Source organism: Fusarium oxysporum, chromosome 12 (genome assembly GCF_000149955.1).
Source record: "Fusarium oxysporum f. sp. lycopersici 4287 chromosome 12, whole genome shotgun sequence".
In the NCBI taxonomy this organism is placed as follows: domain Eukaryota; kingdom Fungi; phylum Ascomycota; class Sordariomycetes; order Hypocreales; family Nectriaceae; genus Fusarium; species Fusarium oxysporum.
Window position 1 is genome coordinate 706,517 of NC_030997.1, and position 24,282 is coordinate 730,798.

At 47.9% G+C, this 24,282-nt stretch overlaps 13 protein-coding genes and 2 non-coding genes across 27 annotated transcripts; 6 read left to right on the plus strand and 9 right to left on the minus strand.

Annotated features, from left to right (window-relative positions):
- Positions 1 to 40: 40 nt before the first annotated feature.
- Positions 41 to 122, plus strand: FOXG_21140. Its single transcript has one exon. It is a non-coding gene; the product is annotated as a tRNA-Gly (tRNA).
- A 253-nt stretch (positions 123 to 375) lies between these two features.
- Positions 376 to 2,002, minus strand: FOXG_13339 (uncharacterized protein). Its single transcript, XM_018393298.1, has one exon. It carries the CDS (start codon positions 1,926 to 1,928, stop codon positions 495 to 497), a length of 1,434 nt encoding a protein of 477 aa, XP_018252536.1. The 5' UTR covers positions 1,929 to 2,002; the 3' UTR covers positions 376 to 494.
- A 308-nt stretch (positions 2,003 to 2,310) lies between these two features.
- On the minus strand, positions 2,311 to 3,411 carry FOXG_13340 (uncharacterized protein). The gene has a single exon (XM_018393299.1). It carries the CDS (start codon positions 3,220 to 3,222, stop codon positions 2,830 to 2,832), a length of 393 nt encoding a protein of 130 aa, XP_018252537.1. The 5' UTR covers positions 3,223 to 3,411; the 3' UTR covers positions 2,311 to 2,829.
- Positions 3,412 to 5,129: 1,718 nt separating this feature from the next.
- On the minus strand, positions 5,130 to 5,511 carry FOXG_21141 (uncharacterized protein; the record flags this gene model as incomplete). The annotated part of the gene is made up of 3 exons (XM_018401472.1): positions 5,130 to 5,167; positions 5,223 to 5,327; positions 5,385 to 5,511. 3 exons carry the CDS (start codon positions 5,509 to 5,511, stop codon positions 5,130 to 5,132), a joined length of 270 nt encoding a protein of 89 aa, XP_018252538.1.
- A 1,050-nt stretch (positions 5,512 to 6,561) lies between these two features.
- On the minus strand, positions 6,562 to 7,343 carry FOXG_13341 (uncharacterized protein; the record flags this gene model as incomplete). Its single annotated transcript, XM_018393300.1, has 3 exons — positions 6,562 to 6,793; positions 6,864 to 7,171; positions 7,233 to 7,343. 3 exons carry the CDS (start codon positions 7,341 to 7,343, stop codon positions 6,562 to 6,564), a joined length of 651 nt encoding a protein of 216 aa, XP_018252539.1.
- A 230-nt stretch (positions 7,344 to 7,573) lies between these two features.
- On the minus strand, positions 7,574 to 9,898 carry FOXG_13342 (uncharacterized protein). Of its 11 annotated transcripts, XM_018393302.1 has the most exons (5): positions 9,638 to 9,898; positions 9,523 to 9,584; positions 8,596 to 9,435; positions 7,917 to 8,512; positions 7,574 to 7,867 (listed from the first exon to the last, which is right to left on the minus strand). In XM_018393302.1, the coding sequence occupies exons 1-4, from the start codon at positions 9,788 to 9,790 to the stop codon at positions 8,020 to 8,022; spliced, it is 1,548 nt and encodes a 515-aa protein (XP_018252541.1). In that variant the 5' UTR covers positions 9,791 to 9,898; the 3' UTR covers positions 7,574 to 7,867; positions 7,917 to 8,019. The 11 variants fall into 11 exon arrangements, with proteins under 11 accessions (XP_018252541.1, XP_018252545.1, XP_018252540.1 ...); XM_018393307.1 differs by having other exon boundaries at positions 8,596 to 9,584; XM_018393301.1 differs by having other exon boundaries at positions 7,580 to 8,512; positions 9,638 to 9,885.
- A 636-nt stretch (positions 9,899 to 10,534) lies between these two features.
- FOXG_13343 (uncharacterized protein) lies at positions 10,535 to 11,646 on the minus strand. Its single transcript, XM_018393312.1, has 2 exons — positions 11,389 to 11,646; positions 10,535 to 11,332 (listed from the first exon to the last, which is right to left on the minus strand). Exons 1-2 carry the CDS (start codon positions 11,558 to 11,560, stop codon positions 10,638 to 10,640), a joined length of 867 nt encoding a protein of 288 aa, XP_018252551.1. The 5' UTR covers positions 11,561 to 11,646; the 3' UTR covers positions 10,535 to 10,637.
- A 640-nt stretch (positions 11,647 to 12,286) lies between these two features.
- On the plus strand, positions 12,287 to 13,896 carry FOXG_13344 (uncharacterized protein). The gene is made up of 2 exons (XM_018393313.1): positions 12,287 to 12,562; positions 12,621 to 13,896. The coding sequence occupies exons 1-2, from the start codon at positions 12,452 to 12,454 to the stop codon at positions 13,821 to 13,823; spliced, it is 1,314 nt and encodes a 437-aa protein (XP_018252552.1). The 5' UTR covers positions 12,287 to 12,451; the 3' UTR covers positions 13,824 to 13,896.
- Positions 13,852 to 15,191, minus strand: FOXG_13345 (uncharacterized protein). Its single transcript, XM_018393314.1, has 3 exons — positions 14,810 to 15,191; positions 14,502 to 14,750; positions 13,852 to 14,449 (listed from the first exon to the last, which is right to left on the minus strand). The coding sequence occupies exons 1-3, from the start codon at positions 14,988 to 14,990 to the stop codon at positions 14,016 to 14,018; spliced, it is 864 nt and encodes a 287-aa protein (XP_018252553.1). The 5' UTR covers positions 14,991 to 15,191; the 3' UTR covers positions 13,852 to 14,015.
- A 364-nt stretch (positions 15,192 to 15,555) lies between these two features.
- On the plus strand, positions 15,556 to 17,085 carry FOXG_21142 (uncharacterized protein). Its single transcript, XM_018401473.1, has 3 exons — positions 15,556 to 15,864; positions 15,914 to 16,370; positions 16,425 to 17,085. Exons 1-3 carry the CDS (start codon positions 15,646 to 15,648, stop codon positions 17,012 to 17,014), a joined length of 1,266 nt encoding a protein of 421 aa, XP_018252554.1. The 5' UTR covers positions 15,556 to 15,645; the 3' UTR covers positions 17,015 to 17,085.
- On the minus strand, positions 16,850 to 18,233 carry FOXG_13346 (methyltransferase). Of its 3 annotated transcripts, none has more exons than XM_018393315.1 (5): positions 17,914 to 18,233; positions 17,760 to 17,864; positions 17,375 to 17,717; positions 17,199 to 17,324; positions 16,850 to 17,133 (listed from the first exon to the last, which is right to left on the minus strand). In XM_018393315.1, the coding sequence occupies exons 1-5, from the start codon at positions 18,103 to 18,105 to the stop codon at positions 17,042 to 17,044; spliced, it is 858 nt and encodes a 285-aa protein (XP_018252555.1). In that variant the 5' UTR covers positions 18,106 to 18,233; the 3' UTR covers positions 16,850 to 17,041. The 3 variants fall into 3 exon arrangements, with proteins under 3 accessions (XP_018252555.1, XP_018252556.1, XP_018252557.1); XM_018393316.1 differs by having other exon boundaries at positions 16,850 to 17,144; XM_018393317.1 differs by having other exon boundaries at positions 16,850 to 17,144; positions 17,375 to 17,864.
- Positions 18,234 to 18,297: 64 nt separating this feature from the next.
- FOXG_21143 (uncharacterized protein) lies at positions 18,298 to 19,259 on the plus strand. The gene has a single exon (XM_018401474.1). The coding sequence runs from the start codon at positions 18,447 to 18,449 to the stop codon at positions 19,089 to 19,091; it is 645 nt and encodes a 214-aa protein (XP_018252558.1). The 5' UTR covers positions 18,298 to 18,446; the 3' UTR covers positions 19,092 to 19,259.
- Positions 19,186 to 19,271, plus strand: FOXG_21144. The gene has a single exon. It is a non-coding gene; the product is annotated as a tRNA-Tyr (tRNA).
- An 810-nt stretch (positions 19,272 to 20,081) lies between these two features.
- Positions 20,082 to 22,391, plus strand: FOXG_13347 (uncharacterized protein). The gene is made up of 10 exons (XM_018393318.1): positions 20,082 to 20,436; positions 20,487 to 20,564; positions 20,614 to 20,738; positions 20,788 to 20,951; positions 21,002 to 21,085; positions 21,140 to 21,316; positions 21,367 to 21,450; positions 21,498 to 21,781; positions 21,837 to 21,939; positions 21,992 to 22,391. The coding sequence occupies exons 1-10, from the start codon at positions 20,196 to 20,198 to the stop codon at positions 22,167 to 22,169; spliced, it is 1,518 nt and encodes a 505-aa protein (XP_018252559.1). The 5' UTR covers positions 20,082 to 20,195; the 3' UTR covers positions 22,170 to 22,391.
- FOXG_13348 (carboxypeptidase A4) lies at positions 22,218 to 24,033 on the minus strand. The gene is made up of 5 exons (XM_018393319.1): positions 23,546 to 24,033; positions 23,265 to 23,494; positions 23,100 to 23,211; positions 22,766 to 23,047; positions 22,218 to 22,712 (listed from the first exon to the last, which is right to left on the minus strand). The coding sequence occupies exons 1-5, from the start codon at positions 23,853 to 23,855 to the stop codon at positions 22,405 to 22,407; spliced, it is 1,242 nt and encodes a 413-aa protein (XP_018252560.1). The 5' UTR covers positions 23,856 to 24,033; the 3' UTR covers positions 22,218 to 22,404.
- Positions 24,034 to 24,282: the final 249 nt, after the last annotated feature.

Sequence of the window (24,282 nt, forward strand, 5' to 3'; positions counted from 1 at the left end):
TTGAGCATCATGGAGACGCCGGAACTTCAACAATCGCACCGCGTAATTGGTTTAGTGGTAAAATTCTCCGTTGCCATTCGAGCAGCGTCGGGGAGCCCAGGGTTCGATTCCCTGATTACGCATTCAAAAGCTGTAATAGCCTCTTCACGATCTTTTTGTGGCATTGTGTAATCTCTTTTTGCACTGGAGTTTGGTTCAGGTCGCCAAACAATGGTATCCAGCCGGCAGACAAACATTGCGGAAAGGCACGAAAGCTGAAGCAATCCAATTGAGGTGAGTCAAGAATGCACTGTGTATCGCATCTACTGATTGGCAACTTGGCATGTATTGGCTTGACTACGTTATGTCAAAAGCCTCAATGAAAGTGTCACTTTCGCAAGATGAAGATTGGGGCATCATTTGCAGCGCCTTGCATTAAATCGTCGTATTTCTATGAAAGTTTAAAAAAGAAAAGATTTATAGCGAAAGTAATACATAATCTCATATGGTCCACTTTACAGTGAAGTCTCAAGCTCAAGAGCCTTCTTGATGGCGGGTAGAACTGTACCGTCGTTCCAGTTCCAGATCAAACCGCTGTTGTGTCCAGCAAACACAGCACCGGTCCAGTAAGTGTTGCGATATCCCTCAAGCGCAATGAGATCGCGGTAAAAGCCCTTGGCAATGTCGTGGCCGGTGACGTGGAGGTAGTAAGGAGCATGGTCCTCAAGCATAGGGAAAGTACACTTCTCAGCAGCATCAGCGGGGGCACCGCCAACCCGAGCCAGAGTGGTGAGTTCCTTGCGCACCAGAGCCTTGGCGTCCTCGAGGGTGTAGTCGGTGTTGTCGAAGGCAGTGCCGATGAGAAAGTCGTCGGGTGAACCAGTTTGGAAGTAGCCGTTGTTACCAGGGACGAGGGGAATGTTGGCGGGGGTGAGAGCACCGACGTTTTGAAGACCGTTCTCAAGACCGGGAATGTGAGCAACACCGGCGACGTAGCCGAAAGCAGAGAATTTGGTGATGAGCTTCCTCTCCTTCTCGCAAAGATCGAACATCTTGGTGTTGGCGCGTGTCTGAGGAATGGCAACGACGAGCTTGCGGGCCCGGAGGGTGATGGTCTTGCCATTCCGCTTGAAGACGACAACAACGCCCTTACCGGCAGCGTTTCGTCGAACACTGACAACCTCGGAGTTGAGGTAGATGCTGTCACCGAGCACCTTGGCAGCAGCTTCGTAGATGCTTCGGGTGTCGCCTGAGGCAGCAACGAGGAACTCGCTAGAAACACTCTGAAAAAGACCAGGGCCGAACTTCTTGATACCGTAGATGGTGGGGATGGCGGTGATATTGCCGGGGTACCAGTTCAGCTGGCTGATGAGAGGCAGGATGGCACTGAAGTTGTTCTTCGCAGCGAATTCTCCGAAAGGTAGAAGAAGCTCCTGGGGAACAGGGTTGGGGATCAAATAACCTTGGTCGATCCAGGGATACTTGGGGAGGACGTTCTGAGCATATGCTTGCATAGCAGCGGCCATGGCCTCCTTGGTAGCAGCGGCCTGAGCCTGCGACTGAGCAGGAATAGGGATGCCCAGAGTGAAGTCATACTGCTTGTTTGTGCTGGTGGTAGCAGAGAAGGGATTGTTCTTTGCGAGAGCAACGCCAAGACGACCGATGTACTTCTGCACAGTCTTGGTGTTCTCAAAGAGCGTAACACCGATGTTGGTAGGTCGCTTGGTCACAGGGTTGATGTATGTCTGAGCATGACCACCAATCTGCTTGTCCTTCTCAATAACAGCAACCTTCAAACCATCATCCTTGAGGTTGACAGCAGCATGAATACCAGAGGATCCAGCGCCGATGATCGCAACATCAACGTCATACTTGGGCGCAGAGCCAGCAGGGACGACAATGGCGGTGGCACATGAAGCCAAAGCGATGGCAGAGGTGTAGAACTTCATTGTGAAAAAGAGAGACTGAAGAGAACGAGAGTGGAGCGTGAGTGATGAGTGAGATGATGGTAGGACAGCTCGGGTTTTTATCAATGGGTGAGAATAACGGTGTCACACAGCATAAGCCATGGCGTATCTGAATAAACTTTCTTGCTTAGGGTGCCGAAGGTTCCGTGCAAAGATTCCTCATTTTAAGATGCTCGATTTGGTGTTAATTTTGCCCGCAAGTTTGGGGGCCCATGTCGTCGGCAGTTGGACTGGCTATGCTTGTCAGCACTCGATTGTTGTTGCTAGTTCGGCACTAGGTCTCAGAGAAGATGACAGTCAAAGCACGTTGGCTTCTACGCAGGTAATCATGTAAGAAAAAAAAAAAAAAAAAAAAAAAAAAATTGTTTACTTAAGTCATTTCAGCGGTGGTATATTCTTTTCTCAATTATTATGAATCATCTCAGCATATTTTGCAGTTGTATTCACCCAAATAACCTTGATCGTGTCGCCCTCGGCACTTAGTGTTGACGTATGTTGGTAATCGAACAAGGTTTAATTACGATCAAGCAATGCCACCTAAAAGCACCACCGGCCAAAGTCTATTTGTGCCCCTAACCCATCATCCCGCCTGGTTCCGAGCTTCTGGTTCACTTTCAACCCCAGATTCGGTATGCTGAGTTGGCTTTTATCCACCATGTCGCATCGAAGTGCCGCTGACGAAGCGTCTAGCCGGCGCAGAGTTCAAATGGCTAACGGCTTCATCTAACAGCAGCAGTCTATCTCAAACCTTCCCCTTTCTACGATCTTCTGATGTTGGAATGCCGAATCGGAATGTCGACGAGTCGTTTAACCTTCCGTATAAGTAAATGAGTGTAACCCGAGAACAGAGACTCAGCACATATCCTCCCTCAAGATCCCAGAATTAGTTTTTGCAAAGGTATACCACCCAGCCAAGATAGCCAATTCCTGTACCAAGATGGAGAGTAACTGGAAGTGGTCTCTTTGTTTCTCCAACCGCAAGAACAGTTAGAAGATCGCCAAATTTCATGAAGCTCATGACAGCCATGACGGTAGCGATCGCAATATGGTTGTACTGGAACTGATGTGCGAGGATAAAAATGCCGAAAGATATATCCCTAGCTGCCAGCATGTATATCGGCGCGAAGCTGGCGGGATCATCTGAGGATCTCATGTCCGGAATGCCTTTGAGTTGGTATTGGCTTCGGGGGTTACAGAGGGCGAGTACTCCACCAGCGAGGCTGGTGAGGCTCATGGAGAAAATACAGAACTCGACGAATAAGACGAAGAAAGCCATGGTTCTGGATGATTTCTGGTTTGCGAAGTTGATGCGAATGCTCTGCTGAATGACGTTGTTTTGTGATATCTACTATGACAGGGAATGAGTTGTGTTGGACGTGTTTATGAATTCTTCGTTTGGAGGATTCGTTCCGTTTTATCCGCTGAGTGGAGTGATGAGCCTCGAGGCTGAGTCCAAAGGATCACTCCGCCACCGTTTGGAAACAAAACAATGTTGAGAAACTGGATTGAAACTGATATAAGGCGGACTACAAGCCAATTGACTTGTTTTATCTTTGATATTACTTGTATCCGACCAAAAAGTCGTCCAGATGGATAGGCAGTTTTCCAACAAGTTTTCGACCGACATCTCCATAGTGGTGGATGCAACTTACAGGGCTGACTGCCTAGCCGAAGAGTCCACAAGGCACAGCCCAGTGGACCTGTGCCCTGTAAATACCCTACGCCCGGTCAATTGGTGCAACATCAGATGATCACGAGTACCTAAGGTAACGGACAAACGACAAAGAAATAACCTTAGTGTGCAAAGAAAAGCCTATTATTTAGGAAAGTTTTTGTTACAGGTTTTTGTTTCTCAAGCTAGGAGGCGAGGATGTGAAAACTTTCGCGAATTTATTGAGGCAACCGTTGTAATTGGACGTAAGCTCGAATAAGACGGCTGAATAACTTGAGCTATTGTTATCACTTAATTTTAATGACCCACGATGAGTTGTATACTCCATCGTAGGGCGCAATTGATATCTTTTGTTGCTATTCAACCACCGCGTGTTGGGAGTCGTCACCGAGTCGTCACTCAGCCATATTGTTCCCAAAGCAAAAGCAGATTAAAAAAGAAACAGAGTTGGCAGCGAGGCAACCCAGAGTGCAGTACTAAGTCTTGCGGTTGATAACTATTGATAAAAGTTATATCGTTATTGATTATGCTCCTCTAGTTATGTCTACTTGATAAGATAGAATCGATTGCCGTCAGTTATCTCGAGCACCTGAGAATTCACTTGCCATTTAGCAAGGAGGACTTTGATGATCTGAACACGCAAGATTCAAGACGTCCTTTCAAGATATCGAGACCAATAACTCAGAAGGATATACGCTTCCGGATCGCTATGTAGGCGGTGGCAATTCCGAGACCCCAGACTATTGATTAATGATAATCTTCTATGTAACCATCGGTCCTTAGTGGGTAAACGTATGGATATCCCACTAGGTTGATGAACAAAATATCCCGCAACGTAGTATGGTCCACGGATAAGATTCCATCAACAAATTCTCTCAGTCCAGAGCCCTTCGAATTGGTCTGGTAATAATATACTTCTCTCGTCCCTTGTTGTCAAGTCAGGGGTTGACATGCAGGCCAAGGAACGGCCCGGCCGGGGTGGCGTTCCTCACTCGTTATCCGGGCTTGGCTTAAGATCGGGATTCCGTCTTATCCACTTACAATGCACTTATCGAACAGAATTTAAAGATCCATCTCTAGAGCTTCATGGATATGCTTGCGGGCTTTGGCCAGGAGTGGCATCAGGCGTGCTGGTTTCGGAAATGCTCACCCGTTGTTTGAATTGTCTCTGGTCTCATAGACCAAGGGAGGTAGCTGTACGCATATGGGCAAATAATCCTCATGGCATCTCCTTACTGCATCTAGTAGCAATATGTGTAATTAAAAGGGTATGTCTTTTAGCGAGAATTGCAGGACTGTGAATAATAACCAACTTACGTTATAACTTGGAAGAAATGTTACCGTAGACAGTTGTCACGACGTTAGATTTATGTCAACAAGTGGATTAGAGAGCAAGGAATACTTTCGTATCTTCAGTATCAATTTAGATATCACTACACTACAGAGCCTCGAACCGACTACGTCAGGAAGCCAATTCTCCAAATCCAGTGAAGCTATTCATCAAACATGACTTAGGCGCAGTAGTACATATACTGATCCTCCCGGCAAACTGATTTACATGTTAGACTCATAGACCTCATGCTTTACCTGATATAGAGACTTACCTCCAGAAGCAATTCTTCCGTTACCATCCAACCAGTACTTGCAGGGTTGGCCGATAGGAACGCGGGTCTCTGTGTTTCTGTATGTGCAAGCTTCCATGGTAGCCTCTGTTGGGTGTATCGGTAAGAACGGGCTTCATATTAGAGGATGTGTCAAAAACCTACTGGCAAACCCAGAGTTGGTAACATCATAGATCTTGTTATTGGCGATCCATTCTCCGTTTCCGGCTTGGGCCCAGGCGTTTGTGCCAGTGGCAAGGGAGAAAAGGGTTATGAGGGCAGATATTTGCATATTGGCGATCAGGAAGGGATGGAAAGATGGGAGGCTATTGAAATAAGAATGATTTTTCACTGGAGTTTGGAGGCTTTGTTGAGGTATTTATAGGTTTTTGCCTCTTGTAACGCAACCTGCCTTACAGCAACCTTTCGATATCAGTCTGACTTCTTACATAACTCAGTCACTGAAAATACATGGATCACTCACCAGCTAGTCCCAATAACGGAGGAGCATCGCGACTTGGAGAAAAGGAACTCTGCGAACTCGAGCCGTTATTCGAACGGAAGCATGAGCGAAATTTGCATATGCAGTTGGAATCCTTCGGTCAACCTTGGCATCTTAATGATAAAGGTACAGGCTGGCTTGGCTCAAGACAAGGGTCGCGCCCCGGAGAACCGAAGTAGGTAGACGGAGTATCCACTGTGGAATCGCAACGTAACAGCAGCCAAGACCATTTGTTTATTGCACAAGGGGGACCCTCGTCGACGGCGGCCGCCTTGAAGCTGCGATTGAAGATGAGGAGAAAGGAACCTCTCCTCTTTGGCCTGTGTTTGATGTGATCCGGGTTGACCGAAAAGTCAAGTGACAAGTGTGCAGGGAACGTACAGCATATGGTATTCACAGAATTAGACCAGGTCACAAAGCATGGAATAGGTAGAGTTTTAAGGCCCTGCAGCCATTTGGAAACGGACTGTATGCTGTCCATTAAATACTCATGCGTCTGTTTCAGTCATGTTCTGAGACAAGAAGCACTACTTGAAAGAACTTCTCATGTTTTACCAACTTATCCAACAAAATGCCACTTTGTAGCATGACACATAGAAAGGGGGCAAACTTCACAATGACTGCTTCTGTTTATTCAGCCTGCTATGAGAGCATGGCTTGTATCAAAATGCTAGGTAGCCTTTAAGCAATGTATTGTAACAAACTTCCCCAGCAAAGATCGAAGGCCGTGCAATAGTAATCCGTCTTGTAGCTGCAGTGCACCAAGGACAATAAAAAAATAGACTTAGTAGCTGAGGTAATCGATTGCAAGCACCTGATACCACGCCTTACTCGCAATATCTACCCTTGAAACTGGAACAAGTGCTCCAGATCATCCTCCTTCAAATTCTCTACCGCCATGTTGGCGACGTTATCCCACATCAAGAGCTTGGTTTCAATCGCAAAGAGCTCCTTCTTCTGCTTCTCGACTTGAATCTGCAGGTTGTCCCGTTTCTCAATCGCTTCCCGAGCATCCTTGATCATTTCGAGTCGCGCGACGTCCTTGGTCGCATTGGCTTTCCGGATCATGGCGCTCGACAGTGTCTGATGCGCACCTGTCATGGCTTTTGTCGCATCCATGTAGGTTTCCAGCTTCTCGGTACGCGCGTTTTTCGGCGTCCTGGTACAGTTCCTCTGCTTTGTTGAGAGCGTTTCGGGAGTTCTGAAAGATCTGTTCGATGTCCTCGAGTTTCATTTCGGTGAACTTCTTGACGTGTTCGCTCTTGCGGCGCTTTGCGTCGCTTGTTCCTGAGCCAGATGCGAGGCTTCGCTTCGGAGAGTTGCGCTTCGATCGCGAGGTTGACTTCTCCGACATAGCTGAAGACATGGTAGTTTTCTTGGCGGGATTGGCTCTGTTAGGAATTGTAGACTTTGATGTTTGGGTTGAAGTCTTGGCCTTCGTGAGTCGATTCTGGGGCCGGAGTTCTGTTAGCTAAGAAACCATGAAAGAATAAATTAGCTTGGGAACATACCGTATACCGGGATTGAAAGTGAGTGGCAAAGGTTGGAAGAGGGAGATCGATGGGATAGAGAATGATCAAGGAGAGAAGGATGCGATGCCAATGTGCTAAGGTCTGTGCCATGGAGAGAAGAGATGAAAGAGAGTACGCTTTGAGGGCACAGGAAATCTGCAGGTGGCTCAGATGCTAAAAGGCACAGCTATGATTCACAAATATTGGATGAATGGTCCACTTGCTCACCAGAGGAAGCGTCAACGTTTTCTTATGAAAATCTAGTCTTAAGACGGGATGTTGGGGTGTCTATGTTATCATTCATTTGTGATACTAACCACGACATGCATAAGATGACCATGTGAGATCAGAAAGTTCTTCAATCTTATTCGGCAATGGGTTGCAAACGAGACTGTTTTGATTCTATAAAAGAGTAACTTGAAGCATTTACTGTCACCCATAAAGCCAGGCTTTGCCATTTATTAATTGCTGTTTCTTATGTTTAAAGATGTCACGAGTACCAAAAGGCCTTTGCTCATATCAATTCATTGCTAAACTCTGTTTCTCAAGATATTTTCTGCTGGTCAGCGAACGAGGGTGTGGTGACCTCTATTGCAAAGTTATAGCATTCTTCGGCCTGCACTTCACGGCCTGTTCTTTGTAGACGTCAGTCACATGCTCCTCGGCGACTGAGAGATCATTTACCTGCATAGCATCTAGTTCCTTTTGTTTCATGGTGAAGCTTAAAGCAGGCTGCTCCATTGCTTGTCATAGCATCAGGAGCTTGCAGCACGAGGGAGGTAATCCTCTATGAGCTTCGGTGTCCATACGGTTCAAATGGGAACGAAGCCGAGACGGCTGCCATCGCAAGGAACAACGCAGCACAGACATACAGCGGGGCAGGCGTGTCGGTGTTAGCTTCACTCGCGACAACAGCTGATACAATTCCCATCACTCGGTTGCACGCGACAGCAATAGCACTTCCAGTGGCACGATGAGCACTTGGCAGAACCTCAGGAGTGTAGGCATAAAGAGTGCCGTAGTAGATGTTGATGCAGAAGGCGATCAGGCAAGTGAAAGTGATGTCCTGCACAGATGTCTTCACAGAAGTATAGGCGAAGAAGAAGGCCATGCTGATCAAAGCGCCGATGACCATGGTGTACTTACGGCCGAGCTTGGTGTTGCACATGAAGCCAGCGACGACGGGACCTGGGATACCGCTGATGTTTGTCAGAGCATAGTTGCGCCAGATTTCGAACTTTGAGCGGTTGAAGACTGCGCCTCTGCTTGCCAGATACGAGCTATGATAATGTTAATACTGTTAGAAGCACGAAGCGGGGAGGGGTCTCATGTTTCAAGTGCATGAAGAAAGATGACAACTCACGGAAGGAAGACGTAGAAAAGAGGGTAGGCAAGACCGATCAGTGTCCAAGACAGAAAGATGCTGGCGGTTGAGATAGCCATCTTCTTGGTGCTGAACAGACCTCGAATATGGATCATTGTCTCGCTTATCGAGAATCGGTTCTTGCTGTGAGCTGAAGTGATAGTTCCGCAGGCAGCAAGATCCTGCAAGGTGAGAGAGCAAGTACGATTGTACTTGGTTGCCAGGTATTGGAATGTCTCGATCACTTCTTCCTCTTTTCCAACACCGAGCAGGTACTTGGGCGTTTCGCGCAGTCTGATAACGGTGACTCGAAGAAGCGATAGAAAGAAGACGAGGGCGCCGCCTGTGAACATGACGTATCGCCAGCCCATGTTATTACCTCGTGTACAAGTCTCAACATCAACGCAGTTCCAACGTTCGGGAACCATGAATCCCCAAGCGATGAAACCAGCAATCGCCTGGCCGAAGCCCCACCAACATGCCATGAGAGTTAAAAGCCATTGTTTGTTACTCGGGAGGTACTCCAGAAAAACAGCTGTATCCATGACGAGGTTTCCGCCAGCACCAAAACTAAGCAACGCGACGAAAAACCCAAGCGATGGCCAGTTGGGCATTCCGCCAGCAATGATGCAGCTGACTGAGCAGAGAAAGAGCGTGATATTGAAGGCATACTTTCGCCCAATAATGTCGGCGCCAAAACCCCAGAAAAGAGCGCCTGTCAACATTCCGACGTAAGCTGCAATTGTCATGCCGTTGGCGTAGCCCTTTTCACCGAATTCACGGAAGGCTTGTGTGGCAATGATGGATTGGAAGAGAGTGATCATTGAATCAACAGCGTAACTTCACCAAAGAACCAGTCGGCAGTCAGCGGGTGTTGTAATCTGAAGGGTAATCGAAAGCAGGTCGTGCTTCTCCAAGAGGTCATACCCAAAGCCGTTTAAGAAGAATAACTTTAGGTGATACGGGGTCCAACCAATTTCGTCAATGGCCTGGCTCGAGTCAGTTCCTTCCTGGTTACGAAACTTGGAGATGTCTTTCTCACATCGTTGACGAGTCGCATTTTCTGATTGAAAGCAGGGTCGAGATCTTGCAAGTCAAGAAGATCCTGTTGACTGCCAACCTTGACATCGACAGTCCCATAGTTAGGGCCATTCTGCTCCTCCAAACCATCCTGGCTCTTTTTCACAGAAGACATGATTGAGATTTTCACCGAATGACTGAAAAATTGAGAAGAAGAAGAATAAAAAAGCGCAAGATGATCATGAGAAAAAGAAGTCGCGTGGGCTTTATCTCAGAGACCCGATGATCCTGGACGAATAGAGCATGGTCAGTGTTAATTTACAGGTAACCTTCCGAAAAACCTGCTAATCCATGCCTCTAGCTGCATTGAGACTGTACCAAGACATGATCACGTCCAATGACAGACGAGAGATTAATCACGCGCCGAGGATGCCAATGTTTGTGTGGCCGTCGCCTTTTCGGGAATCGTTACCTGCAGAAAATGTCCATCACGTTTATCGTTGGACGTTTCATCGGAATTTTAATTGCTTTGGGGAGCACGTGGGCGTTGAACAATTTCGGCGAATTGAGCTCACAAATTGACGGCTCCAACACTTGGTTGAAAATGAGGTATCATAATTTGGGTTGTCTCCGATAGCCGATGGCCCGCGGGTAAGCTCAATGGCAATCCCAGGGTCGAAAGAGGGGTTGCAGCAAGATCGACATCTTCTGCAGCTGGGGTTGCGTCAATTGAACTTTCACATGTAACACTGATGGGCGAAATTGATCGTGATATATTACCAAATAAGACCTCTCCTATGTTAGCGTCAGCCAGGCATTATGCTTCTCTACCACGGCATTCCCAGGAGCTAGGTATCTGACATCTAACAATGCACTGCCGCCGCTTGTTCGCCATTCAGTCACGGATAGAGAGCACCAGTGTTCTGAGTGTACCAATTAATGATATTCGCTCTATGTAATGGGATAACATAATTCAGACGCTAAAAAAACGAAACCAGTCTATCCGTCGCACACTTTTGTCCTCACTTCCTGTGTCGGTATTCCTCGGGACTCTCATACGACGACAACTCCCTGTCCTCGATATCTGCCGGCTTGCGCTCCTTCTGCAAATGCTTGACATACCAAATCATGAAAATAAGCATAACCAGGGCCATAAGAATGGCGTCAAAGACATATAAGTAGACCTCATGAGAGATCAGGTATCCCTTGTTTCCTTGAAGGTACTCCACCACCCTGAAGATACTTCGGACAAGAATTAGGAAACTCGTGGCATAAAGAACGTAAAGGTACCTCGCCCAGGGTACATCGCCTCGTAGTGACTCAGGTGTCGGAGATTTGAGTAGTCGAGTATGGAAGAGGATTGAGGTGATGACGAAAAAGCCGAAGACGACGATTTGGACGAAGAGACCGGCGATGATGATCTTTTCGCCCAGGTTGTAGAGGTCCAAGGTACCAGCTGACTGGATCCCTCCGCCGCCGGCTTGTAAACTGAAGGCGATAACGTCGCCAGTGACGAAAATGCGTGTCACCCACTTGACGGGCACAAGAGATAGATGGGCAGCTCCGACTGTTCGAATCAAGCGTCCGAGGATCATGTAAATCGAGGCGGCGAAGAGTGCGGGAGCGACGAGAATAGGAATGGCTTGTAGCACGAAGCCACCAACTGAGAGCTTGTCAAAGTGACTCCATATTCTTCCAGCATATCCAATAGTCTCGACTGAAAAAAAACGTTAGCGATGTCGACAGCGTAATCTGGAGAATTGGTAGACCTACAAAAGCCGCCAATGACAAAAGGTGTAAAATAATAAGCGCGAACTCGAATCAATCGCCAAGTGTGTAGCACCGAAAGAACCGCAAAGACAACGGTGCTGACGACTGCTGCTGGCAGAGAAGGATCGTAGCGATAAAGCTTGAAGTCAAAGCCCGCGGTTTCGGTGTCTGCCATGATGAAGAGAAAGGAAAGTAAACGGTTTAGAGATTAAAGACCCAGTGAATGGGGAATCATGCTAGGAAAGGGCACTCTTTAAAACTATATACATAACACAAGCTGGGGACACTAGGCTATGCTGAGCCGCAGTGGGCTTGCACGGAATGCATGAGTAGGGAGGCGCGTAACGGGAACGAAGCTTAACGAGGTCGGAGAATAAACGAGGAGCGAATTCATCCCTGGTCACTTTTGGCAGTGCTGAGCCTAAATTCAGCGGATCTAACATCTCCGAAGATACAAGGATGAAAGGAAATAACTGTTAATTATTTCTTTGTTGTATATCATATCCGCATCCTGGGGTATATCACCAATGTCGCATCATATTTTGCTCCTGAGACTGGGAGGGGGATTTCTTTTTTTTTTTTTTTTTTTTCGTATTACGGCTAAGTTTTCTTCCCACAAAACATGATTCGCTTCAAAGGAGTCAGATCTCCTTTGAAACTTAATTTATGCGATTCATTCTTTACGCTTCGGCCTCGGGGATGCCATGGCAGAGGAGAAGTGGATTTAATGCGTTCGGTGCTTCCCGGTTGTAACTATTCTTGGCCAAGTCAGTGGAGCGGTTCCACCGTCATCTCCAATCAGCAGAGATTTCAAGAGCCAGGTAGCTCGTTCAAGTCCTTGTCCTCGTTTAGGTCTCGTTTAGCCCTCGTTTAGATCTCGTTCAGCGCATTGATCTCCAATCTTGGCTCTCTACAGTAATCGTACAGTACCTTCGTTCCATCCGTCGGCAACAGATTTTTCTTTTTCCCTTCGTTTACCTACACAAACGATATCCGAAATCTTAAGTCTAGTTTGAAAACCTCGTTCAGCTGCCAGCCTTGCCTCGCTGTTCTGTTATTGGCCGTCATGGACGTCGAGGTTCATGACGTCGTTACAGTGAAAGGTGGATCGAAGCCCCGAAGGCCACACAAGAAAGCAAGAACAGGCTGTCTCGATTGCAGAAGACGGCGCGTCAAGGTGCGTGGCTTGAATGTGGCGGTGCCCATGCCAATCTTGGAACTGATTGATGCCACAGTGTACCGAGGAGAGGCCTGAATGTCGTGCTTGTCGGCGTCGTGGAGTTGAATGTGAATACCCTTCATTTCAAGGGGTAGTATTCCCATCACCGTCTACACAGCATGGCGACGAAACGTCTCCCGGGTCGACTTCGTCACAGCCGCCGAAGCAGATTCAGACTCAGACGATTGCGCCTGTTCCAGGTCTGGTCTCAAGTGCATATCAGTCAGTTCTTGGGGTACAGCAACACGACAGACCAACCGTCACTTATGGAATGGAGGACATGGCTCTGCTTCACCATTGGACAGTCTCCACTAGTCTTGATGTTTACAAGAACTCGGCTTTATCGGTCATCTGCCAGGTCATATTCCCCAAGATCGCATTTGAACATCCGTTCGTGATGCAAGCTCTCCTAGGCCTGACTGCACTCCACATCGCGTACCTTGAGCCCCAGCAGAGGCTGAGATATACGGCAGAAGCAGCGCGTTACCACAGCCAAGGTCTACAGGGCTTCAACGAAGCCATTTCGCAGTCGAATGAGGAGATGGCCGATGGGTTATTCGTCTGGTCGTCGCTCAACCTTCTGTACGTATTTGCGGCGTCAGGTCGATTGGGAGAGGGGTTCTGGGACGAGTCTAGCTGGGGCGGTCGTAAAGATCGCATTTTGGGGGCGGGATGGGTTCCCATGCTTCGAGGTGTCCAGGCTGTACTGATGCCTTATTTCGAAGTCCTGGCGGCGGGTCAGTTGAGAGAGGCTCTAGATATTGGCAATTGGGACGATATGGATCCCGACTTGGTAGAGGATATTGACGACAAGCGCTTCTGTCGCATGAGGGAAATTTGGGAGCATAATCCAGATGCATCAACTTATGAGGAAATCCTACACGTTCTTAGGAGGATCAGGATGTTCATGGCACAGTTCTCAACCATGGAAGCTGAAACTCCTGGGAGTTCGGTATTTAATAGGGCCTGGCAGGGGGCTTTCCTCTTCGTGCCTTTCGCATCAGAGCGGTACTTTGCTCTGTTGCATCAGAGACAACCGCCGGCGCTCATCCTATATGCTTATTACGGTGCCTTGCTGCATTCACTCAATGATTCTTGGTTCATGGAAGGGTGGGGATACGATATTGTAGGGGTGGTCAATGACTTGCTTGGCTCTTATTGGGAAAGCTGGATGTCATGGCCACTTGAGGTGGTTGGTTTGGAAACAGAAAACAGGTAGAAATATTGAGCTTCTAGTCTGAATATTCCCCTAAGTAATGACCTGATGATATATAAAACTAGCTTTACCGTCCAAATTTGTCTCGTTGTCCTTCGTGATCTATTACAACTCCATTTTGCTTCCCTCTCAATAAGGTTTCTCCTCCGCAAAGATGTCCTACCCCAGATATAAATATCGACTATGCTGTGAAGCTTAGGCAACCTCGGTAAATGCATGCATGCTGTAGCTTTTACCAGCGCCCCTTTCATTCAAGATCTCAGTGATTTCTGATGGATGGAACCAGTTGAACAAGACCATGACAAAAAACATGAGACAGGCATCAAAGATATACAGGTAGGCCTCGTGTCGGAGCAGGTAACCGTTGAAGCCCTGCAGATACTCGGCGGCCCTGAAGATAGATCGCACCATGATAAGGAAACTTCCAATGTACAGAGCAAGCATGTGCTTCTGCCAAGGGAGACCGCTTGAGGAGCGGGCAGTCGGGTTGGCGCTGATCGCACGGTGAAAGGCGATCGCAATGACAATGAAAACGCCGAAGAAGAGGAGTTGCACGAAGAGACCGCCGATAATAACTTTTGCTCCACCTCTGAGAGCCTCGATGGTACCGGATGCCTGATAACCACCACCTTGATCAATTAATTAGCAACTTGGATGGCTGAACCGATACGAATGACTTACCTCCTGCCTGCAGGATAAATGATAAGACATCTCCAGTAACAAAGACCTTGGTCATCCACTTCTTGGAGATCAAAACACGACCTTCGCCGTCTATCATCAGAACAATTCTGCCAAGCTCCATATAAATCGTTGCAGCATAAAGCGCAGGTGCGACAAGAAGGAGAATGCTTTGTATGATGTAAGGGCCGAGAGTCCAATTGGGACTCTCATTACCAGACTTTGCTCGCGCAGCGTATCCAACAACCTGGACTGCAAAAGGGGAGATGTCAGATTTAGTAGTGTCGCATCGAGGTGACGGATAAACTTACAAAATCCACCAAGGGTCAGTGGAATGACGAACCAAGATCGTCCTCGAATAAGTTGCCATGAGTGGAGGAGAGTCGTGGCTAGAAAGAGGATGGTGAAAATAACAGCACCGACCACCGTCGGGTCATAATGATAGAGTCTGAACTCCTCCGCTCCATCGTCAGAACGTGTGAACATGTTCATTTTCAAAGACTGGATTTCCGGTTACAAAAGTAGGGAAGTAATGATTGAAGTTGTTGAAGTACGTAAAAGAACGGCGTTGAAGAAAAAGGAAAGTGATAAGAATGAAAAGGAACTAGTAAAGTAAAGCTAATGAATGATGGTCTGAATTGAAGTTATGGTCTAGGAAAATGAAAGTCTTTATACTGAGCTTGACACTATAACTGTCAGAGAATTTAAGGGAGAGAAGAGCACTGCCATGCGGGCAAGCCGGGGACAAATTAAGGGTCTCCATTCACTGATCACCCACTAGACAATGAGCGAGTCTGCCTTACTGGGTTTTATTATTATTAGACTTAAAAGCGCCCTAAACGAGTAAACGAAGAATTCCTCGACCAACGCATGGTCAAACGGTCGATTGATCCTGAATCATTAGTGCGGTCGGCGGAACTTCGATGTTATGTTTTGACGCGGTCTGTGTCATGCTCGTTTAACCTCGTTTAACTTCGCTCTCCTAAAGATAGCCCGGCCCCCTAAATGTCTCGCAAGCCACTTGAGAACTTTTGCTGCCACTTAGCATGATCGAAATATGAGGTTATGAGATGATCTGTCAGGTCCCTTGATTCGATCTTGATAACAACCCCTTGAAGTCCACTCCGTTATATAGCCACACGCCGTCATGCAACAAGAGCTCAGGAATTTAGCGCCGAGGAAAATCACTGCCTCTCGTTCGACGATGGAAAACACTGAGGCGGGATTTCTCAACAGCCCTGCATCCTCTGTGCATACTGAGGGGGCTTCTCCGATTGACACCTCCCAAATTTCAAGGAGACCGACGAGAGTCTCGCATACCAAGTCACGCAAAGGCTGCCAACAATGCAAGAAGAGAAAGGTCAAAGTCAGTATTTGACTTGGCAACCGACACACCATATTCTGACTGGCAGTAGTGCGATGAGCAGCGACCTGCGTGCTTCAATTGCAGTAGATTGCAAGAAGAATGCAAATATTTACCACCACCGCCAAAGAAGACATATGTAAGGAGATCAGGCTCTCCCAGACCAATGATAAGCAGCACTGGTGGTATTAATCTCAGGGATCTTGAGTTATTTCACACATACACGACATCAACGTATTCAACTCTGTCAATCTTTCCGGCATTGCAAGACTTTTGGAGGATAACAGTTCCGCGGTTGGCGATACATAATAGCTACTTGATGGGCGAGATACTTGCGCTGGCAGCATTGCACCTTGCTTATCACAGGCCTGATCAGCGGCACGAACATCTTGCAACGGCCCTGACGCTTCATCAGGAATCTTCGCAGCAAGCAATGGGACTATTGAAAGAGTTGGATCCTCAGAATGCCGATGGCCTGTTCATATTTTCTTCTCTGACTATCGTCATCGGTGATACCTCCCGTATCCTCATTCGGCTCAACTTTGTATACTAACGATGAGCAGCAATGGCTACACCAAAACGGTCGCAGCAAGATGGAATACCAGCAGGCGAGGGCGATTTTGAAGATTGGATCTATCTAATACAAGGAACAGCTGAACTCCGAACGACCTTCGAACAAGAGTGTTCTGAAAGCTGCCTGACAGCATTGTTCTCATTCAGCCGTCAAAGATGGGCGTTACACAATGCATTTCATCCCTCCTACGACCGAAGGGACGAGGTACTATGCCAACTAGAAGAGAGGATAAGAAACAGCGTTCCAGAGAGCGAGAAGCTGAATGTTTTGATCGAGAGGATTGGCAGCTTGCGATCTGCAGCATGTTACACTCCGAGCTGGGAGAGTACTGATTTGTTCTTTTGGCTTTACGGAGCTATCGATGGGTTCTTGCCTCTTGTCAAAGCACGCGATCAAGAGGCTTGGGCGGTGCTGGCTCACTTCTGTCTTATGGTTAAAAGAGCAGAGACACAGTGGTGGTTGAAAGGCTGGGCGGATTGTATGATGAGAAAGATTCACAAGCAACTTGATGAAGAGCATAAGTCTTGGATATTGAGACTTTCAGAGGAGATGGGATGGATTCCAACAGCAACTCAATGATGAAGATGACTTTCAATAGTGATAATTTCAACCCGCCAGACGTCTTGTGGACTTTATGGTTATTTTGTGGGGTCTGAAGTTCTGCCTCCTGATCAGGATTTCTACTTCATAGCATATATCTTGAATGATCCTCCGACTCCAATGTCAGCGTTGCATCATATTCAATTGGTCAGATCTTACATACCGACCCATTCATTGAGATCTTGCCCCTTGAGATCAGCTGCCATATTTCCTACAGCAGTGCAACAGCCCCCAGCTGAATTATCAATGTATACATTCAGGTCACTTCTCGTATCAGTGATAAGAATATCTACAGTCGTTCCGGTCAGCTGATGCTCTTTATTATCATAGACTACCCACCATTGAAGCCTGCGTGTTTCAGGTACTCTTGATACTCCGCAACTTGGCTTGCTCCAGCAATGCATCCGACGTAAAGGGCCATGCTGTTTCTAATATCATCGGAAAGTGGCTTCCTCGCCAAGATATCGGATATGGCGACTCGGCCTCCCGGCTTGAGCAGACGATACATTTCGTCAAAGGCTTTTTGTTTCTCATCATGAGGCACCAGATTGACGACACAGTTGGAGATGATGCAATCGGCGATGCTGTCTTCCAAGGCTATGTCGGTGATGCGAGACTCAATAAATTCAACGTTTTCCATCGATCGATCTGCCTTGAGCTTCCTGGCTTTGGCGAGCATGTTCTACGGCGTGTCAGAAGTGATGGAAGTTTAATCACTACTTACCTTGTTCATATCAACACCAATGGCCTTACCAGTCAGGCCGATTTTGTTGGCGGAGAGGAATACATCGAGTCCAGCACCACTTCCCAGGTCGATAACGATCTCGCCCTAAAAATATCAGCTCTGTCTTTTGTAACACGGTGGACACGGGACCTACTTCCTTCAGTGAAGCGATCGCCAAAGGCGTGCCGCAGCTTAGTCCCAAGTTAGCATCTTTGGGGATGGAGTCGAGGTCCTCATTCGAATAGCCAAAGGCTTTCGCGACATTGGTGCTATATGTTACATTAGAACCTTTCGCTGCACTGCCGTATCGCTCGCCAACTCGGGTATAAATATCTTGATTATTCATGACAGCCGGTCTTTTGGTTTTTGAAAGGGGAGTCGAGATACTGAGGAAGTGAAACTTCAGTATGAGAGGGTCAAGCCTGCACTTTTAAAGTTGGCCAACACACTCCCAGGTTCCTGCTGAAATGTTAGCGTGCACAGGAAGTTTGATGATTCAGCAGGATTGAACCAATCAGAGATATCAGGGGAGGCAATAATCGTGCCAAAAGAGGAAATTCTTGGATATGTCACAGTTTTTAACCGCAAAGAGAAATGAAATGATATGTCACCACAATCATCTGCCAACTCTGCTACTGTTAAGAATCGCCATTTACGACTTCGATATTTATTCCCTGGGTCAGCATCATGACATCCAAGAGTAACACTCCAGGCGTAACAAAATGGACGCTCAACCCCAACTCCACTCGGGTGCGCGATAATCAACGTCGTCATCGTGCCCGTGTCAAAGCCCGGATTGAGTCTCTTGAGGATCAGTTGAACGCAACACAGCAAGAGTTACGAGCAGCGCATGCGCGCATTGATGAACTCGAGTCTCTTCTTGCTTCGTATCCCCCCATGATCGTCTCGTCTAGACAAGGCGAAAGTGCCGCCGAGCTTGCAGTATCTAATAGTGGCTGCGATGAACCGACGTGCTATCGTCACATCCTTACAACCATCGATCAGCGTTCCAGACAACAGGATCTGGATAAAAATGCTGTCGCGCCATTTTTTGAGATACCGCCAGCCAATGTACCCGCGTCTGATTTGTTTTCTACGGCTCAGCATTACGATAAGGATGATCAACTACCCTCAGTCGCGGCTGGCGAATCGACAACCCTCTGTCGCTTGGCGTATGAAATCATCGATCAGCATAATATGACTGGCGTCGAGCCATCTGAGATAGAAAATTGTCTCCGACCGGGCTTCAGGCGCGCGACAAGAAGGGGAGAAGGATGCAGGGTTGAGACCACGATTCTGTACGCGTTGATTGATCGCATCAACCCTGTCTAAATGATGCTCGACAGGTGGGGTGAGATTGGGTACTTGTACTAAAGTTTGCGACTCTCCCCGCACCAATAGCTATTCCTCCGGATTCGGAGATCATCCCCGAATAGCTCAGCTGGAAGAGCGTTCGGCTGTAATTGTTAATCTGACACCGAAAGGTCACTTGTTCGATCCAGGTTTCGGGGATTCATTTTTGCACTTTTGATAATGAAATGCTTTGCCAATCACGTTTGGCTGTTCGACTTGACTTTTTGCATTCTGTTGCTAGGGCGAGCAAAATTCAGAGCACAATGCGTGTGGTGCAAGTAATCGGAGGTGGTTGAGCGACATGTTATAACGATAACATCAGTATATGCGCAACCCGCGCCAAACTGTTAAGTCGCTAATGGTTCATGGCCATGATCGAGTTAGCCAGCTTTGTTTGCGATGAGGGGCAGCTGGATCCACTGTAACCAGTCTTCAGGGTAAGCTTAACTCAAACCTACTCAACAATTATAAATCTGGATGTTGTGGTGGATGCAGGATTAATAACGTTGTGAGGTGAACTGTAACATTAATAACACGTTTTTCTGTTAACTATAATGTTATGGAAAGTCCAAGCGGAAACTCGTGCCCATGCGTCCGTTTTATCTTAGAGGCATCAAGCTTAGCTTGGTTGAGATTGGTACCGAGTGCTGTAAGTGGCAATTCAAGGAAGATTAGGTCCGTCTTAGTGACTCGGGTCCTGTAACCGAAAAGAGGCCAGCCAAAACCTAATGCGAGCTATCTTCCAGGTCGTGTGTAGTGTCATATTCCATCATGATGTTATCGCCGGCAGCATCGCTTGGACCTTCCCTCCTATTATCGCAATATCTGGGAGTTGGGGACTTATCCGATAAGAGATAAAGACATGATAAAAAGCGGATCAACCCCGCGTCGAAGTTCGGATAAACAAGCCTCGGCGAAGCACCGATTGGCTCAAGATACAAACCTTGATTGTCTTCGCTTGGACCTTCACGGTCACATTCTCAAGCGGAGGAAAATGACCTACCCCGTGGGGAAGCTGCGATAGCGGCAGGAGGGGGGTTGTTAGTCCTGAGATCGGCATATATAAGTCAGTCACTCGCCGCCATGAAGACTGACTTTCTTCCATCCATCCAGCGATTCAAGTCATCAACAATGGCCGACAACAAGACTGCAGTTTCTCCCTCTGACAGGGCTCGATCACCTCAGCCTTCGGTGCGAGCTGCTGATATGAACAATACAAGAGATGTTCCCAGGTGGAAATACATATGGCATCACAGTTTGACTCAGATGATTCTCCTGAGCATTCAGGCTTTCTGTGGTCCAGCCATGTCGGATGCCATTGCTGGTCAGTCATTGCGGTCGAGGCTTCAACGTACTGTTACTGACTTCTTTTAGGCCTCGGTGGCGGTGGTCTTGCAACTCCTCAGGTCTCCAACATCTCAACTGCCCTTCGATATGCTGCCCTTGCCTTCAGTATGTACCCACCAGGTGTTATCGGAACGAAACTGACACAAATGGCTAGCCTGCTTCATGGGAGGCCCTATCGTGAACAAGATCGGAGTCAAGTGGGCTTTGGTGATTGGTTCTATGTCCTTCCCAATTCAAGGTTCCGCATATTACTGCAACAGCAAGTTCGGTAACCAATGGGTACAGAATCCACACTTTATTCAAGACAAACGGCTGACCATATATATAGTATCTCATTCTTAGTGGCGCCATCGGCGGTATTGGTACAGGCTGTTGGTATGTCGCTGAAGCTGGTGCCATCATGACCCTCGCCCCTTCTGGAGCCCGTGGTAAATACTTGGCACTTTGGATCGTATCCCGAAACCTTGGCCAACTTGTTGGCGGTGCCATCAAGTAAGTGTTCTCCATGTTGGTCACGAAACCTACTGACTTGTTATGGTAAGCTTGTCGAAGAACCACGAGAAGGGTGTCAGTGGCGGAGTTACTCCCGATACTTACATTGCTTTCCTGATTATTGAGTGTCTAGCGTAAGTAGCACTGCAGGATTTAAGTTCCAGAACATGACTAACGGATTTGTACAGTCTGCCATTCGCATTTATGATCACGCCCTTTGAGCATGTCATTCGATCCGATGGTACTAAGATCGTTACTACCGAGACCCTCTCCACCAAGCTTGAGGTTAAGCGCATCGCAAAGACCATGACCTCGCGACTCATCATTCTGTCGTCGATCTGGGCCGTCTGGTCTTTCTTCTACAGGTGAGATTTCCTCAAGATGACAAGAGAACCAGTAACTAACACTTATGTAGCGGCTCCTGGTCAACTTATCTCGGCATCCACTTCACCGTCCGCGCCCGTGCCCTTTCGTCGCTCATCTCGCCATTCTTCTGCATGTAAGTTCCCTATGAGAGTGAATCTGGCAGCGCTGACATGAGTTCAGTGTTGGATGCTTTGGCCTCGGCTTCATTCTCGATGCTAAGAAATTGGCACAACGTCGCCGCGCCCAGATCGGCCTCTATACTGTTGTCGTCCTCAACGTCGGAGTGTATATCTGGTCCATCATCATGCAAGCTCGATTCGATCGCAATGACCCAGGAGCTATCGATTGGGATGACAGCCTCTTCGCCACTTCCTTCTTGCCGTACTTCTTTGTGCAGACAACAGGACCACTTTCCCAGTCATACATGTACTGGCTTCTGTCATCCTTCGCGACCGATGCACAAGGTGAGATATACGCCATGTGCGATGTAACAAATAACAGAACTGATACTTCTTCCAGAGAATGTTCGAAATGGAGCTGCGTTCCGCTGTCTTGAGGCCATTGGCCAGGCTATCGCATATGGCATGAACACTCAGACGAAGAGCGATCCTCTTGTTGGGTTGTAAGTTCTTGAGTTTTCACAGATAAATTTCAAGAGTACTAACTTAGTACAGCTGTGTGACCTTTGGCCTGTTAGGTGCTTCGCTTCTGCCCATGATCATGCTCGTCAACACCACACCCGACAGGATCCCCGCAGACGAGATCGCGGAGCAACAGGCAGCACTCGGAGAGAAGTTCGCAGACATTGAAGGCCAGGCTGTGAACATCGATGGAAGCCCCACCAAGAAATAAACAGGGAGATGTTGGAATTGGGTTATCGAGTAAGCCACCGGTGTTCACCAACTTTTGAGCAGTACAGATGTTTATGAGACCATGGGTTGAGAATCATGTATGTATTTTGAGTAATATGTACTTTAGATAAAGCCAACAAATCTTCTTAAACCTTTTCAGGTAACAATCTGCCCTTTCCCTTCATAATCATCCATCGTGATAAATATGTGACACGATATTAATACCACTCTATCATTTATAGACCAGTAAGACCAGCAACGATGCCAGCCCAAGTCTCGCGGACAGTAGGCTGGATCTGGTTGGCGGGCAAGCTGAAGCCATAGGTGCCGCGGTCACGGAGCTCAATGGTGTAAGAGTACTTGGCCTTAGCAACACCCTGGACATAGTCGAGACTGTCACCAGTGGTGGCATACAGAGCGCGGCAAGAGTTTCCAGCGGTATAAGACTGTCCAGAGTTGGTGCGGATGGCGTTGCTGATGCGGGTGCCAACGGTCTTGAGAGCGGCCTCCTCAGGGGCGACGAAGCTGCAGTCGTAGCCATAAGCTAGAAGTATTGTTAGTGCCGGAGATATCGGGGGCGAGGAAGAAGGAACTTACGCCAGAGAATGTACTGTCCGTAAGAGTGGAAGTCAACGTAGAAAGTAATGCCCTTGCCAGCAGCGAGAGAGTCGATCTGGCCCTTGATAGCCTTGAGCTCAGGACTGTCACCAGCGGCTTGTCCCTTGTAGGTCTCGTCACAAGGGTTAGTGGAGGCACCACCAGTGAGCTCCCACTTGTAAGGCCAGTTACGGTTGATGTCACGGCCAACACAGGAGTTTCCAGAGACAGTCTGTCGGTTCTTGCGCCAGAGACGGTTGGTAGTCTGGGTGTAGACGAAACCTGTGATTCTGGGTTAGACGACTTAGAGGAATGCCGGATGGATGAGGCTTACCATCAGGGTTGACAACAGGGGTGATGTAGAAGTCGAACTTGTCGACAATAGCCTTAACAGCGGAGTCGCTGCTGTACTTGGTCAAGAGCTGGTAGGCCATGTACTCGGCAGTCTACTCAGCCATTAGTTATAATTCCCATCATATTACCGTTGAGGTAGACATACCATGGTAGCAATCCACTCGCGAGCGTGGACAGTGCCGTGGAAGACAATGGCGGGCTTGGAGCCCTTGCCACCGCTACCCCAGATGTGAATACCAGTAAGAGCACGACCCTGGAAAGAGTTGCCAAGAGTCACAATCTCGGACTGGCTAGGGAAGCTAGACTGCAGGTCCTTCAGGAACTGGAGGTGATCAGCGTAACTGTGATAGGCGGTGAACCAAGATTCACTGGGGACTGCACATATGTTAGCTCCTTGGCGTTTCATGCGTTACTTGGAATACTCACCAGCGTAGATCTCTGAGGTCTCCTCCTCAGCAAGAGCAGCACCGACATCCTCAACGAGGACAGTGGTGTCGGAAGCAATCTTGGTGACGGCATCGATGTTGTCAGGAGAAACAACAATGTCGAGCTCCTCCTTGGCTCCAGGGTTGAGGATGGTAGCAGAGAGCTTGTTGATCTCGGCTACAGCATTCTTGGCGCCCTTGGGAAGAGTGACACGCAGGCTCTTGAAGCCGGTGTAGTCAACCTTCTTGGAGCTGGGAACAGCCGTGGCAATAGCCAGAGGGAGAAGAGCGAGCAGAAGAGAGGACCGCATCTTGTCAGTGAAGAAGGATGATTTGAGGTGCGGGGTGATGGATTTCACAGAGCGGTCATGACCTCGAATTTATAGTTAGCCAAGACGAGATATCTTGATACTATAGTCCGATCAGCAGACCCTCTATCTCAAAGAACTTCTGCGAATGATGCCATGCGGACGATAGCTTCAAAAAAGGTAGGTGATGTATGTGATACCACATCCCAAGCACGGAAGCTCCCATTCGCCTTTCCCAAAGGGGCAGCTCCATTCGGACGGACCCCTGTCGCTGGCCGCATTATCGCTGTGATGTTAGTTTGGCCGGCAGTGCAAAGGTTCCTGATCATCTCTACGCGCTGGGGATGCAGCGAATCGGGGCGCGTTATTTGTCGGGATTGGTGACTTGTAAAGGAAAGTGATGACGATCTTCGGTAGTCTAGAAGCTTTT